A 16043-nucleotide genomic window follows, 5' to 3' on the forward strand; every position below is an offset into this window, starting at 1 on the left:
TCTCTCTCTCTCTCTCTCTCTCTCTCTCTCTCTCTCTCTCTCTCTCTCTCTCTCTCTCTCTCTCTCTCTAAGAAATCTTATTCAGATTCTGAAGTAGGGTAATTAGCATTTTTTGGCACCGCTACAAAAACATAAAACACTACCAGAGCGAGAACAAACGCCGCCATCATGTCGATCGGTTTAAAGCTTCGTTTGTAACGCCGTCGCACAATAACCTTGCTTTCATCTCTCTGGAATTCCTGCTTTGAATTTTGCGAGGGTCAGTTCTGAATTTGCTTCTTGGTTTATAGGCACTAATTCAAAATGGAAAGAGAAGAACGTTTCTCTAAACAAAAACCAAGTTCTGAAAAACCACTTCAAAGCCCCCTGAACATCCTCCGGTGCAGTTTTGTCGTGTTTCGTGCCAGACAGCTAGGGGAAACTACTGCGAGATCAACTGCGAAACCACACGCTATGGAGATTTCAGCAGCAACGGATGAGCAAGCTTGTTAGTTTGAACTGGAAGTGATGCACGTTACAGTGAAGTCGATGATAAAAGCCTGCAGCTCTCTGAAGCACCGAGCCAGCAGAAATAAACTGGGCTTGAGTGCTTCAGTCAGAGTCCAAACCTTAATCCCTTTGAGAACCCATGACAAGAGCTCAGTAATGCCGTTTGTTACAGGGGCCTCGACTGGCCTGGGAATTTTTTTTTTTTTTTGCGCACCCTTGCGGTTTATCCCGGAGGATCGCCGATGGTAACGGCTGCCAGAAGAGATTTAAGGAAATATTAACTCGAATGGACGGCCATTACAAAAGGGAATAGAGCAGCGTTTCATTTACTTTTCTGTATTCTGTATTTCTTTTTGTTTTTTCATTTCATTTTCTTGAGAAGAAGGGATTCAAGAATCAAGATTTTTTTTTCTCCCGGAGACTGAATTGGTGTGTAAGAGAAGAGATATAGTGTCTCTTAGGTTCTTTTCAGTTGGGGACCAAAATTAGCCCCTTAAGCCTCGGTTGGTTTGCAGAGAGCAGACTTGTGGTTGCTAGCAACAGAGAGCGCAGGTGTTGGTGAGGATGCCACACCTTTTTCCTGCTACACTGTTCATTTTCAATGCTTCTCTCTATCTCTCTCTCTATCTCTCTCTCCCTCTCTCTCTCTCTAACAGGTAAATGCTGGGTTGGAAGTGTTAAACGTGTGGATTTTTGTCCTGAGACCAGGAGCTTCTGCCTTTGTGTAAAGCCTGATTAATGACTTCCATCTAGATCTGGTTTCTTTGTGATATCAGTACGTGTGGCTGTCTTTCGTCTCAGCAGCAGGTGATTGGATTCCCTGCGGCTGTACTTAAGGGTAGGGGAAGCTTAGGGAAACACCCTGCTGAGAACCCCCACCTTCCGCCTCCCTCCCCCATTGCCTTCAACCCTTCCCCTCCTCTTTCCCATAAGGCCCTGTGCTTGGCCTCAAATGCTTAATTCTGCTGCTGAACAATGGGGAGCCAAACTCGCAGGCTGCCAAACGATGTTTGGCACCGAACTTATCATTGGCTCATAATTTAATTTAGTACGGCAGGGACTAATCTGTACCGTGTATTAAATTCAAAGCTCGGGGTTTAATCCATAATGACATACTGGTTTGAGAAATGTTGAAAATCTTAAACGAAAGCCTCAATGTTTTATTTTAAGTTTAAATCGTTACTGACTGTAACATACGGCGCTCTGTTTAAACGGATACACCGCGCATGCTAATTGCATCACCCTGAGACTTCTTGCACACCCACTCTGCATATTATTTGGTGTTAGTTGGTTACACTGTGGTATGTAAATTGCCTAGACGGGCTCTTCCGGCCCACCGCTTTTTCTGTTCACCTGTTTGCCCGTGTGACTCTCGTCATCCATAGCAGGCTCCCACGCTTTCAGATTGCGAGAGCGCTCGCTCTGTAATGACTGCAAGCCGGCTGCGGGTGAGCCGCGTACAAAGGCCACTTCCACTCTTCATCTTGACAAGACCCTAACAGGAAATCTGCAGGGATCCGGTAGCTGTGAAGAAGTCAGGTGGAAAATTCTCCCCTTTTTTTTTTTAAAGCCGTCATGCTACGACGAGAGCAGTTTTTGTTTTCGAGTGCGAAAGGTGAGACGACTCAAATCAGCTATCATTTTGCATCTTGAATGACGCTTTCGGCAGCATCGCGAGTTGCATCTCTGCCCCTTTCGAGAGAGGAAGCCTCGTGTAATTGTGCCGCTCTTTATGTAAGAGCCAGACAGACACTTTGGAGCCCTAACGCTGCTTTTTTTTTTTTTTTAAAAAAAACATTGCACATTTAATGAGCTGTTGTGAATAATGGGGCTCTTGTGAATGTAGGGTACAAGGTGGGGGATGAAAGTGAAGAGGCCTGACCTTATTTGCTCACTATCCATTATACATAACTTATGCTTCCTCTTTGTTATCGCTTAAGCTTTTTTTTTTTACTCCTACTGTCATTCATTATAGATTTAAAGGTTCCTTGATGAATTTATTTGGCTCATGCATATAATGTTTCCTTGCTATTTTTCCCCTGAGGTGTTACTTTCAGACTCAGTGGGGAATTTCCATCGTGCTCTCGAGCTTGTTTCTAGTGTAAGACTGAAATCAGAAGACTTGGGTTGCAGAAGGCTTGTGGTTAACAGTCATGTAATCTTTGTGACAGTTGTGTGGTTGTGTTTGTGTGTTTCTTTTTGTGTGTGTGTTTTGGGCTGATATTGCAGCATGTCACTTAGTAGTCTGGCGCGAATCGCACGCTGCCTTTCGACCTGCCTTTCCAACCGTCAGACTCGGGGCTTTGGCATCTCCACACCTACAGATTTAGCACCTCAAATGTGGTCAGCAGGGCAGCCTCCAGAGGCCAAGCTAAACTCAAATTACAGAGAGCTTTTGGTTTCCATGAATCAGATTTTCAGTGACTCCTGCTCTCTAATTATAGGTCAGGGCCGTGTGTTGCCCGATTTGTTTTATGACTTGGAGGTATTGCTATATTTTGGTCTGTAGCCAGCTCAAGCTTTACGCGAGCGACTACAGAAAGGAACGAGAAAGCGATCTCTCGCTATCCGGATTAATATCCGAACATATTGCGTGATGTTCTTTTCATTGCTTGTGATTAAGTCTCCTTAGATTTCTGCGGTGTTGATTTCAGGAGTGTTACTACAGCAATATTCTGCTCATTGTGCCTCTGACCTAAGAAAACCTTTGCCATGATCCAGCCTGAATCGCGGCATTTATCTTGTTTTGTTTTGGACCGTCAGCAGATCACGTCGTGTACTTTACACCTTGTGCTGTTCCGGTTTTTTATCAGAGAAATTCAGGTTTGGGGAGGAAGAAAAAAAAAAAGCCCCAGTCTGAAGCTGTGTGTTTTGGCTAGCTGTGTAGAAGTGTTTCTGTTTAATGGCCAAATATGTGGTTTGCTCTGTTCTTTGTTTGTTTTCCAGCAGTCGTTTGCCTTTCAGACACTTTTCTCATGTGCTGGAATGTTGGAAGAAAAGCAAAGCGACGTCTCCGCCGCCTTCGTCCTCGCTGTCGACCTCGATGACATTTTTTCTGTTCAGGATGAGAGTTTGACACGACGACGTTTAAAGACTTTTAAACACTTAGGCTCTCTTTTTCCCTCCAACTCTCTCTCTTTCTCTGTCAGTCCATCTATTTAAAAAAAAAACCCTTTAGCTGTGCTTTGTTTATGTAGCTCAGATTAATGACATTAACCTGGAAGAGTGTTTAGAGTGTAGTCTTTTTAAACATAGCCTGACATTAGTTAAAGTGTGTCAACACCATCGGGGTTAAGTTAAAAACTCTGTCTATTTTGATCAGGATCCACTTTGCTTCAGCAGGTTCTGCTATCCTGCTAAATAATGTTCTTGTTGTGGTTGTTTTTTGGGTTTGTTTTTTGGGGCTGGCTGTGAACCTGTTTTCTAGATGGAAGCCAGTGCTTTATAATGTTCGTCATGACCGACAAAAAGAAATGCAGTTTCTATTCTTTATTGGAATAGAGCTGTGTCTGGGGAAACCTGCTCACAGACCTGCTCACTGAACCACCGTCGTGTTTCAGATACATATAACAAGGCACATTGTTGTCACAGAACGAGCTGGGAATCGAACTCAATGGCCCGATTCGACCGGTACGTTTACATCACATCCTGAAGTCTTTTATTTGTCTCTTACCAACAAATACAAGGTTTATTTTTTTAATCTGTAGAAAATACGATAAGTTAATCTGGTTCCTAATCACTTACGGTATAACTGCTTAGAAACAGACGTCATCCACTTCTCCCTCGTCATCCTTTCTTCTTTTCATTTCTAAAATGCAGATACCAAAAAAAAAAAGAAAGAAAAACAGAAGAAGCCTCTCATGAGTACACAGAACACGGCGACTGGAGACTCCTTAACAAAAAAAACAGTGCAATCGATGTAAAAACAAATTGGTATTTTTAACAAAGAGAAATTGTATTTCTTAGACGTGAATAAAGAGCCGTTCACTTTTCAGTAGGCTTTGGTTGGGTGGAGCATCTGCTGTAGATGTCTGAACTGAAAGTTAGCGTATTTACAACGAGGACTCGACACCTTTTAGTGCTATTTCGTTTCAGTAGTCAGACTCTTCTACCTCCAATCTGTGATTATATATAAATAAATAAAAAAGTTAATTTATTTTCCCTTTTCCACCTGTCTAGTTAAATTCTATTGAAATTCTATTTATTGAGTTTGTCACGAGTTATTTTGAAGTGTCTATTTATGAGTTTGTCACAAGTAGTCTGTCTTCAGTCTGTCACAAGTCTCTCTCGAGTCTGTCACAAATCTGTCTCGAGTCTGTCTCGAATCTGTCACGAACTTGTCACAGGTCTGTCACGGGTCTGTCTCGAGTCTGTCATGAATCTGTCGATTCTGTCACGAATCTGTCTCGAGTCTGCCCTGAGTCTGTCACAAGTAGTCTGTCACAAGTAGTCTGTCACAAGTAGTCTGTCACAAGTAGTCTGTCACAAGTAGTCTGTCACGAGTCTGTCACGAGTAGTCTGTCTTGAATCTGTCACGGGTCTGTCTCGAGTCTGTCATGAATCTGTCGAGTCTGTCACGAGTTTGTCACAAGTAGTCTGTCTCGAGTCTGTCACAAGTCTGTCAGGAGTCTGTCACAAGTCGTCTGTCTCGAGTCTGTCTCGAGTCTGTCTCGAATCTGTCACGGGTCTGTCTCGAGTCTGTCATGAATCTGTCTTGAGTCTCTCAAATCTGTAGAAACTGGAAGAAAAAAGTCTACACACTTTTTTGTTTGTCTCCACTGAGAGAACACACAGAGCTGCAGTGCTGCCCATCCCCCAATCAATCCCCCAATCAATCCCCCAATCAATATCTACCCCCCCCCCCAACCCCTCACCACACTTCATATCACTACAGACAGCATTCCAGCTATTTGGTCACTCGTCATCTGTTTTTATTCCCTTTTCCCCTCCCTCTTTTGTGTTTTATTGTAATAAAAACACAGACATGTGGTTTCTCTGGTGAACATTAAAGACTTGTTGAGCAGATGTACATTTTCCACCCTTGGGGTTTGTGTAGTGGTTTAACAGCAAGATTTGACCTGACCTGACCTCTTTTTCTTCCCCCCTCCTGACCAAGCCCTGACTCAGACTCTCAGACGGGGTCAAATGACCGTTTTCAAAGCTCCTACCCTTCACCGCCTGGCAGTGAATTCGTGTCGTTGTGGGTGAGATAATGCGTCATGTGTGTTTTCCATTGATAAAGATGTTTGTTCTCAGTTGAAACAGAACTTTTAATAGCCACTTTTTACAGCCACTATACATTTTTTTGTGTATAGTATTTTTAGGCCTCGCTACCACTCACTGTACCATCTCTGTCTATCCAAGTTGTTTAGGGTTCCACAGTCACCCGGGTTTAAAGAAAAGCTCACTGTTAAACAAGCCTCAAACATGGAAGACTCGGAGATGACTCGTTCTTTCACGAGCAAGAAAGTTCCACAAAATCTGTGCTAAACACGTGTCGTCAGGTTTTCCCGCTGAAAAAGCTAGAGGTTACCTCGTGATACCTCGTCGCACACAACCACATTATCGCAGGTTTGATTGATGGGTTAAGCAATTTATTAATTCAATGAATTTCCCAACATTCCAAGCTCAAAACCTATTCCCCACATTCATTCCTAGCTCAAGCTTATGCTAGTCCAACCCTGTGATAGAGTATTTGGAAATTGTTTTACCAGCCATGATTCATGCTGTCAACCGACGGTGTGTTTCTACATGTCAAGCCGCAAGTCAAATAAAGGTAAATCCTGCTGGATTGTACTAACGCTAGAAATATTCTGTAGTAGTAGCTCTTTTTTGAATGAGTTATTGTTGCACTTAAGCAAAGCTGTACAAGTTGCTTATTGGTGGCTACTCTTAAGGCTTGTCATCAGTCTGGATTATAAGCCAGCTAAGCCATCTTTTGACTTAGAATGTCAGTTGTTTGAAAATCTTAATTGTATGTTAACCACAAAGCAGGATTTAGAGAGCCAGGGTGTGGACCGAGTGCAGGGCCAGTGTACGCAAACTTGGCAGAAGCAAGCCTGCTTGAAGAAAAACTAGCTCTGAACCACTAATGGTGTGTTTAAAACCACAAAAGAGAAACTGAGCCAGGAAGCGGACTTTGTTTTTATTGAACACTGCTGTTGCTCCCACTACGGTTCCATATTAATTTTGGTCTTGTTTCCAGTGCCTGTTCTCCAGCTGCACCTCCCTTCACTACCTTTGGCTCTGCGTCACTTAAACATGAAGTGAGCTCGGGTTGCGGTGGCGTGTCTCTTCCAGAACACAGTTGCTTATGGTTAGTGTTTGGTGGTCTTGCCTTGGAGTCGTAAGCATCGGTTTTTGGTTTGGAGCCGTTTACTCGCTGGTCTGGACGCACCATGTTTTTGATTGAGGGAGGTCTGTGTTGTTACTGTTCGCAGGTCCATTTTTCCTGGCTATTAAATGTAGCGTATCACATAACTGCTAAATGGGTTCAGCAGCTCTGTGCAATTTTTATGCCTTTCCTTGTACCAAGTACTTGATGTGACCTTTCGCTGCCCTGTAATATTGAAAGCGCTTGAAAAGGTGCCTGTGCAAACACTACTTAAAAGAAGTGTGCCAAGAGACAGGTAGCCGAGTGCCGCAGTGTCAGCCCATTTCCCTGACTGATGTTAACACTTTTTCTCCCTTTTTTTTCTATTTGTTTTATGTGTTAGATTCATGTTCATGTCAATACACAATGTATATATTAGTATCTACGGTCTATGTGTGTGCAGTATTATCATATCAATCATTTCACACACAGCATGTTTGGGCTTGCGAACTTCCTGGCAGCAAAACAGCATTTAAGCATTAAAAAAAAAGTGTATTTAGAGTTTTAAATCAAGTCAGCAGATTTGAAAATGAGTTTGAAGTTGCTGTTTAGCCAAAAATTAGCTATGATACCTCCGATATCCTCTAATAATATTGTTTCATCATCATCTCCTAGTTTAGCCTGCTTCTGACTGACTGCTTCAGAGTTCTGAGAACTTCAGTACGGTAATGCGACGTTTCTGCTGCTGGTGCGTCGCGAGCGTGTTCGAGGGCGGAGAACAATTTTGGGTGAGCGGAATGTTGAACGTGAGCCCTAGAACAAAAGCTTCAAGTACAAGTAGCTTCTCCTCCATCGTACTCGTGACTGGCATGATGAGATTAACCACGCCTCCCTCCAGAGCAATTGGTGGTTACATAACTTTCGTCGGCACGCGTTGAGTCGAGCGTAAATTATGACGTCTTTGACAGCGGAACATCGAAATCTTTAGCATCGTGCGGATTTTTTAATGGTTACCGAAGTAATTGTTGTGCGTTGTTCTAGAATATTTCCTGCTTGGTTTATAGTGTAAAGCCCTATTCGGACAGGATTAGTTCTACGTGGGGACATAGGGGTAAAGTAATTATTACCAGAGCTTCTCTGTGATTTTAGTCCAGTCCGAATGCGCCATCTCGGTAATCATTACGGACGATGTCAGTAAAGATTACAGCGACTTTTACCTTCTGTAAAAAGGTCCGGAAAAATGACCTCAGGTAATACTGATCCCGTCCGAAAAGACCCGCTGTAAATATGTACGGTAAAATTTAGTCATTTCCTGTTTAAAAGTAGTTTTTGGCACGTTTTTCAAGCATGGAGGCGCCAAGTTGTCTGTTTGCGCACATGATAACAGGAAGCAACGTCATGCGCACATGACGACAAGGAGGTTACTGTGGTGCGTAAAGTGAGTTACCCCTCCCCCTTCTGCTAGTTTTACTGAGATGTCTTGTCCCGTGCGAATTGGCCAATTAATATTACAGACATCCTGAGGAAAAATTGCATTACTCCACGTCCCCACGTAGAACTAATCCCGTCCGAATAGGGCTTAAGACTGGGATTTCAATGCACATGAAATATCTCTGTGTATAATTCCTTCATTTAGTTTATTTTGTATTCCTGATGCTCTTTATAGGAATGAAGGTCATTTAGGAAACTCCATGAAATACGTATAATTAGCACTCAGTTATTCAGTGTCCAGCTGTTTGAGCCTCACTAAATACTTAGCTCACTTAAAACCTTTATTCTGCTGCGTCTTTTCTGATCCGTCGATATTCTGCTTTTTATTTCTCTGTTGCTTTGGAGTGCTTTGATTTTGCCCAAACAATGGAGACCGAGTGAATGCTGATTTATACCGGTAGTTTGCTTGGTTTCTTGTTGCCAGCCAGAATTAAGTGACAAGTGTGGCCAATGAATTAAGGCCAGCTAACAGCATGCCAGTGTGTCTAAAAAGGAACCTAGCTCGGAATGCACTTCCATGTCCCAGCCGTCCATGTGCTCATAAAAAAGCTGCTGAAGAATGACTGCTGCCTGCTGCTGTTCAACAGGATTAACATTCCATAGCCCCAAAGAAACCCTTGTCCTTTTATGTAATAAAGCAGTCCTGCAAGGCTTACTGGCAAGATGTGGCTAAAATTAAAGTGTTTGACCCTCACACATCTCGCAGTGCCTCTGAGGACCGAAGATTGTATGTGAAGACTGTTTTGGGGTAAGTGTTTAGAATTTCAATAAAGCGTTTGACGTTCTCATGGAAGCTACTAAAACGGACCGGTTAATTTCACTTCATATTTTGCGAATAAACTACTTCTCCTCCTGCAAGTGCAGACATCTGTTCTGGCACTGTGGGCTCAATAATATCTTTGACAGTAAGATCCTCATGAGGTGTTCTCAGAAATCCTCCGTCTGCTGAGTGCACCAGCTGCCTCTTCAATTATAGGCTTCTTCTCTCATCTCAATACAGCTGGGAGCTTGTTGCTTCTGGTGAAGAAGCACCCAGACGCAAAACTGGAAAAAGCCGGCGCTCCTCTTCCTGCATGGCTCATTAATGCCACCCCCCTCTGTTCTCTTACTGAAATGTGTTCACCGGCTGTGGCGAGCAAACGAGCGTCAAATTGCCGCAGTGCTGTTTTGCTGTCATAACAGTGACCAGTACGGTTTGTCACGTCTGCAGGATCTCGCCGCACGATTTCTCAACAATACCTTTCATTATGACTCAGATTAACATTCATGAGAATGTTGTTCCTTTTTCAACTCTTGTAAAGAGAAAAAAAGAAAAACAGGAAGTTTTTAGACGCACTTTGATGACAGTTTGGTGGTACGTAGCAATGGTGCACAAAAGTATCAGCACAGAGGTCTCGATCAGAACAAGCTATGAATGTCCAATTTTTGACCTTGGAGCAGTTTGCGCAAGTGCTAGCTAGGTCTCTGGATACGGTTCTGTAGTCCACACACACACTCACACACACACACACACACACACACACCCAAGGAAACAATTGAGGTTCTAGTTTCTTCGATCGTTCCCCAAGATTGCTTTCTTAAAAATTTGGATCGATGCTCATGTGACGTTATCAAGACAGCTGAAAGACGAGAGGGTTCACTATTTCACGGGGAAACGGTTGATGTTACTAAACCTCATTGCTGTTATTCGAGTACTGATGGCGCACAACATGATGTCTTATATAAAGACATTCGAACCCAGCGCTCTGTTGCAAGCCATCAGAAACACTGAATAGCTGATTTTGACATGCGTTAGTAAACAGGAAAGATCTCCCGGGTATTAGCTTGGCGAAGTTTGGCTAAGGCTAACACCGTATTCTGCAACACCAAAGAATTCTTCACAGATATAATGTGCATAAATAAATAAGTTCAGACTATGAGTATAGGTTGTTATTTTCATTAAGTAGTGTTGCATGTTCCTAAAATGCACATTTGGTACAAAATAAGGAACAGGTGGGTGTAGATATTCCCAATCTCACATCTGTTCAGATCAGTGCTGTAGGCAGGAAATGTTCCGCTATAGAAACTCCTCAATCTGTGTCGGAAACGATGAGCATGTAGTCGCGCGTCCTGCTCAGGTTTACACTAGCATTTGTCATTGAATATCGATTTGCTTGTTTGCTCGTGACGTCTGCCTGGTTTTCCATTTAATGAATGGTGGTTTAGCCTCTGACATGATCCTCCTCCATGAGCTTTAAAAAAAAACCAAAAAAAACCTCGCTAGATTTATTTTACGATAGAGTTTCGCTCAATAAGTAAGTATAGAGCTGTAGTGCTGCCCATCCCCCAATATAGCTCTGTTTACAAAGAGAGTAACAGATTAGCGAATGCACTCTGAGAGAAATGTCTAACAGTATAGACAGTTTGAGACCTTTAAGAGATTTCAGCCACACTGTTTATTAATTAAGTCTATTTTGTGGCTTAATAACATTTGGGCTAATAAAATGGCCTGAAATTACAATCAGGTAAAACAGACTGATGCTCATTTCCCAGGATTGCTTCTTTCCTTGAAACGTCCAAACGGCACACTTTTAAAAGCAAGTGACAAATAGTTTTCACAGGTAACGTCTGTCAGAGCATGGAGTCGGTGTCAGTGACTCGATGCTGAGACGAATGCTAAATCGCGTTAAATTAAAATGTACATTAATTTAGCGGGCGGAAAAAAGCTACACGAGTTCCGGATGTTTTCAGACGCCGGTTTTCAGACCGACACCGATCAGGTACATGACCCCGAATTGTAATGTTAAATGAAAGCGTTTTTTTTTTTTTCTTTCCACACTGTCGCGATCGAGACAAACGAATCTGTGCGGCAAGAAAAATGTCCTCCTGTGGTGTGACCAGTCCCTGTGGCTCCTTTTTATCTGTTCCATGCCATTGTGATTGTTCACTTGGGGATAATTAATGACCCTTTCCTGCTGACTGTTTCCCTGAGCGCAGCTCTGCGTACGACGGCGCCTGCCACAACACACTACTCATTTTGCTGTACATATTGATAGTTGAGTCTTCTTGTACAGAGCTTAGATTCAGAGGCAGGTCACTCTTAAATGTGTCCTACTGTAATATTTAGGTGATATGAGGCATGGCCTAGAGGCAGTGGTAGCTCATGTGGTAGTATATAAGTCTGTGGTCTTAAATAAATAAGAAGGTCTGGGTTCAAGCCCAACCACTGCCAAACTGTTGGGTCCGTATCCCTGTCTCCTCCAGTGCTGTGTCAATTTGCCTCAGATATCCTGTACATATAAATTTACATTTATGGCATTTCTTCTCGATCAATTGAGAGTTAAGGGCCTTCCTTGAGGGACCCAGGAGTAGGCAGGTTGGTGGCCCTTGCTTGGTGTGGAACTCATGACCTTCAGATCATTCATCCAGCTCCTTTAACCACTGGCAATCACTAATAAAGGATTCACTCTATAGAAACCCTCCTGGAGACGTCTCTCATGCCACGTTTGCTATGAATTCTTTCTAATCTAACGTCATTATAACGTGTGGTCTCGTCCCTACATCTGGTTTGCTTTCTGACCGTCTTTTAGCATCACGGCTCTCAAACTGTTGTGTTCCCTACAACACGATCGTTGCAACATCTCTTCCATTGTGTCTTATTAAATTAAATTCCACTCTTTCAGTGTTGTTAACACTTTTTTCCCCTCTTTTTTATATCCTAATTTATGTGGTTCAGTGTCTTTCCCCATGGGATGTGTGTAATGCAGACTTCTGTAAAGCAACACCATAGAAATACAATTTATTTTTCCAGACTTTCTTAATCTGCTTAGCAGCCAGCGAACATGTCCGACTGCTCTTGCGCTTAAGTGAGGTAAAGTAAACCGGTTTCTCCCGAAATGGGCAAGTGCCACGCTTTACCACGCAACAAGGTCTCATGGCATGGTCTCCTTTTGGGGCAGATAAAGCTCTGGGTTGTTGGTTAACGCTTACTGCTCTAGCGGTGCTGTATCATGACCTTGTGCTTTGACCCCAGCCTCCAAAGGCTTCTATCTTTTTACCTTTTTTAAAGATGACTTCATCTTTTACATTTATTTTATTTTATTTCTTTTTTTTCTTCCTTTTTTTTTTGAGGAATTTCACACAAAAAAAAACGACGACGACGATGATGTAGATGATGACATTTCTTTCCCTCGGGCTAATGTGTGCTGTTTCATCAATTCTTCAGCTAAAGAAATCTCATTTTAAGGTCATTAACCTCTAATCAGATGATCAAACTGTGTGCGAGTGCAGAATAAAAAAAACACGGAGCATTTGGATTACACGCTAATCATGCTGTACGATTCACTTATAATTACAGAGCGTTAACGATGCCGTCCGAATGCGACCTTTTTTTTTTCTCTCTCTCTGAGTGACTTTTGTGAAAAGGTGTTTTTAATAATCATTTGTGCACTACAGGGATTCGTGTGTACGGTTTCTAATACGCCATTAGCAAGTAACGGCTATGCTTTTGTACTTCGGCGGTTGTTTGAGATGTATGAGATTGTATGTACGTGCTATGTCGATTATTATACTCTGTTTGTCACCCAGTGCAAATGAATTGCTAAGATTTCAAGTCATTTTGTTGATTTCTTTTTCAATCGATTTCAAGATCGATTTCTTTTCTTCCTTTCTTTCCTCCCAAAGCTTTAATCCAGCTTGTTTCCCCTTCTGTCTTTGTTACAGATGGAATCCCCAGTGTCGACGCCGGCCCCACCACCTCTTCATCTCCTCGCTCCGGTCGGCAGCACCGATATCTCGTCTCCGTGTGAACAGATCATGGTCCGCACACGCTCAGTCGCCGTCAATACGTCCGACGTAGCGCTTGCCACGGAGCCAGAGTGTCTGGGCCCCTGTGAGCCTGGCACCAGCGTCAATCTGGAAGGCATCGTATGGCAAGAAACAGAAGATGGTAAGAAGATTCAGAGAACACTTCGAGTCGTTCTTCGTTTATTTTATTTATTTATTTATTTATTTATTTATTTATTTGACCTACTTTAAATATATAGGAAATGTGTGGCGGTCGGAGAAAACCCTTTGGATATCGTTCTGCCTGAATTCTGGCAGCAACAAAGATGAAATTTGGATTCCGGCCAGAATTTAGTAACAGTTTTCTACCTCTAACTCGTGTGTATAAGGCAGATGCTTTCACCAAAAAATATGGGGTTCTGTTTTTCTTTTAATCTTATCCGCGTTCCTGTAAAGATAAATCAACACACAGCCTTACACACAGTTTAATCATAATCATTGTATAATTTTCAGAGACAGGGGACTCGAGTCATATGACTTGACTCGAGTCAGACTTGAGTCGCAAATTTCAGACTTGCTCGACAAATATTAAAAAAGACTCGATTTGACTTATTCATGACTCGAGACAACTTGTGACTCGCACGTGTGTGACTTACTTTTTTTGATTAATCGAAGCATTCAGTTCCGTCCGTGATCAGATTTCCCGGCTGTCCGCGATGCTGCAGATAGAATGGAATTTTTCCCTTTTTTCCCCTCTTGAGACTTTTTAACCAGACCTTGTTATACAAAAAACCTACAATTTGTTACTAAGGGAATGATTTTCACCACACAGATGCACAAATCTATTTGGTAGATCTGTATAGTTCAGTAACTTGGCAGGATCGGAGCGCAGAGAACGCACAGGTTTACAAAAATAATATCAGTTTGTCACACAGCCCATTTTCATCTTTCCGTAACAGAGTAGGATTCGTCTGGGGCGAGTCGGGCGGTTGCTGCGCCGCCAGCTCAGAAATAGCTCTGGAACGAATGCTGTTTTTTCTGTATTTAAGGGCATTTACGGTTCATTAGTTTCTATTATAAGTAAAAAGTCCAGATGAAAATGCTTCCAAATGTCCAGTAAACCTCGAAACGCTGCTGTTTTGTTACCCCCGGTTTGATGCTGTTAGGTAGCTGGCAGTAAAGCTGGCTTTTGTGTCACATGTGCATGCTGAGGCACGAATCCACCGCAGGGGTGTTAATTTGTTTCAACTCCGTGAGAGTCTGAGACGAGCGCTACCGATAAAGAAAAGCGTAAACACCTTTTGTTTACAGTCAACCACGAGGGCGGCGGTTCTGGATATCAAGCGGCGGAAAACTTTTACCGACTGTCATCCAGTCAAGCGTTTGCCAAGGAGAAAACAATCTAATTACAGTGACCTACGTAAACCGTGCTGCTGTTTACCATCAAATCTTTTCCTCAAATTCGTATTTCGAATCCCACTAATGACTGATTAAATTGCAGCGCGGTACTCAAAATTGCAGCAATTTCAAACACGAGCCAACCCACGTACTCGACAGCTCCCACGCATCCCATTAACCGCAGTGCGCCGCTACGTTTCAGGCTCTCTGGGCTAACCTGACAGGAGGACAGCGAGGATGTACGACTACTTTACTTTCTCCATCTTCTGCCAGTCGGTTCCTCCGCTCTAGGACTCTGCTCGGCATCCCCTTGGTGATTCACCACCTCGTTTCTAGCACTTCAGTACCTCTCATGCAGTGTTAGCAGTGCCTGAGCCCCAGAGGTCTCATCATGGCGCAGCAACCTCCGCTTGACAAATGTGGAAAATAAGCCAGAGAAAAGTCTAAAGCTGCCTCCGGAGAGCACTGAAGAGATGAGCAATAGCCAGAGAGTGTGTTGGTGCTGTCAGTGGCATTTCATTGCTGGAACTACGGGGCTGCTCGAGACGGGGCTGTCAGGGACGCTGAAACCATCTTAGCTTCGACTCTCATCGAGCGTTATATAATGAGCCGATGCTAGACGGTTAACCGGTCCTGGCACTCGCGGCGTAAATATAACGAACGACACATTTTACACAACAGCTAAATGGATGCACTGAGATATATGGTGACTTAATAGAAATGATGGATACATTTGAGATGTACGGTAGAGAAAGGATTACTGATAATACTGATAATAATAAATGAAATGCGTCATAACTGCAATTGTGTGAAAACCCACATCATTTTTTTTTATTCAATACGTGAAATGCTTTGAGGTTATCACTTCACAGATCCCTTACAAGTTGGAGATACGGTCCATTTCTAGAACGCAGCCCGCCACCTAATATTCTTTTCTCCTTAATTGAAGTCATGTTCATCTTCACCCAAAGGCTGAGCAACCTTTCACTGCCGAATTTGACTACCAAATGCTGACCTTTCACCATGGAGTATTTAGAGAGATGTGTGGATCAATGAGCGCCCTCATGCTGGGCCATCACAGTGAAGTGCAAAGAGTGGGGGGGGGGGGGGAATCGTGACCTACCATCTATGACCTCTTTCAATCAGTAGCCCAGGACGCCTGACAGCTCCCCATGCTCACACTGGGAGCCACAATAGTGACGAGAGGATCTGTTGAAAGGAGCAGCACTGAGAAGCTGAAGGATGACAAGACAGAGAAAGAGACTTCGATTTGAGAGCAGCGTAAAGAAAAGCGAGATACGTTTGGAAAGAATAAAAAGCGGTATTTTGAAGGTGGCATAAGGACACAAATCTCTCGTCGGTGATACTGCAGTGACCCTGGGGTTGGGCCAGCAGAGCCTCGGCTCTCTCAGGCACCACATGCTGACAGTTGGAAATGTCAGCTCCAAATCCTCTGAAAGTTTATTGCTGCTGAAGTGTCGCCCCAGAAAATCCTTCCCCATTGCAGGCTGGCGCGATGCTCCCTGGCTGAGACGGTGAGGGCCGTGCCAACACGTTTTTGTGCCAGCGCCCTGATGAAAGACCTGCT

General features: G+C 43.2%; 1 protein-coding gene and 1 long non-coding RNA gene across 5 annotated transcripts in view; one reads left to right on the plus strand and one right to left on the minus strand.

Annotated features, from left to right (window-relative positions):
- Nucleotides 1-16043, plus strand: part of znf609a (zinc finger protein 609a) — a 97677-nt gene that overhangs the window by 66846 nt on the left and 14788 nt on the right. For all 4 annotated transcript variants that reach the window (XM_027140947.2, XM_047819329.1, XM_047819328.1 and 1 more), the window contains one exon: nt 12995-13220. In XM_027140947.2, coding sequence (XP_026996748.2) covers nt 12995-13220 — 226 coding nt within the window. The remainder of the gene's footprint in view (nt 1-12994; nt 13221-16043) is intronic.
- LOC125145664 overlaps nt 31-16043 on the minus strand; it is a 33398-nt gene continuing 17385 nt past the window's right edge. Inside the window, exons 2-3 of the long non-coding RNA XR_007144070.1 lie at nt 4234-4297; nt 31-3544 (exon numbers count right to left, since the gene is read on the minus strand). This is a non-coding gene — a long non-coding RNA (uncharacterized LOC125145664). The remainder of the gene's footprint in view (nt 3545-4233; nt 4298-16043) is intronic.

The sequence above is a fragment of the Tachysurus fulvidraco genome, chromosome 10 (genome assembly GCF_022655615.1).
Source record: "Tachysurus fulvidraco isolate hzauxx_2018 chromosome 10, HZAU_PFXX_2.0, whole genome shotgun sequence".
Classification (NCBI taxonomy): Eukaryota; Metazoa; Chordata; class Actinopteri; order Siluriformes; family Bagridae; genus Tachysurus; species Tachysurus fulvidraco.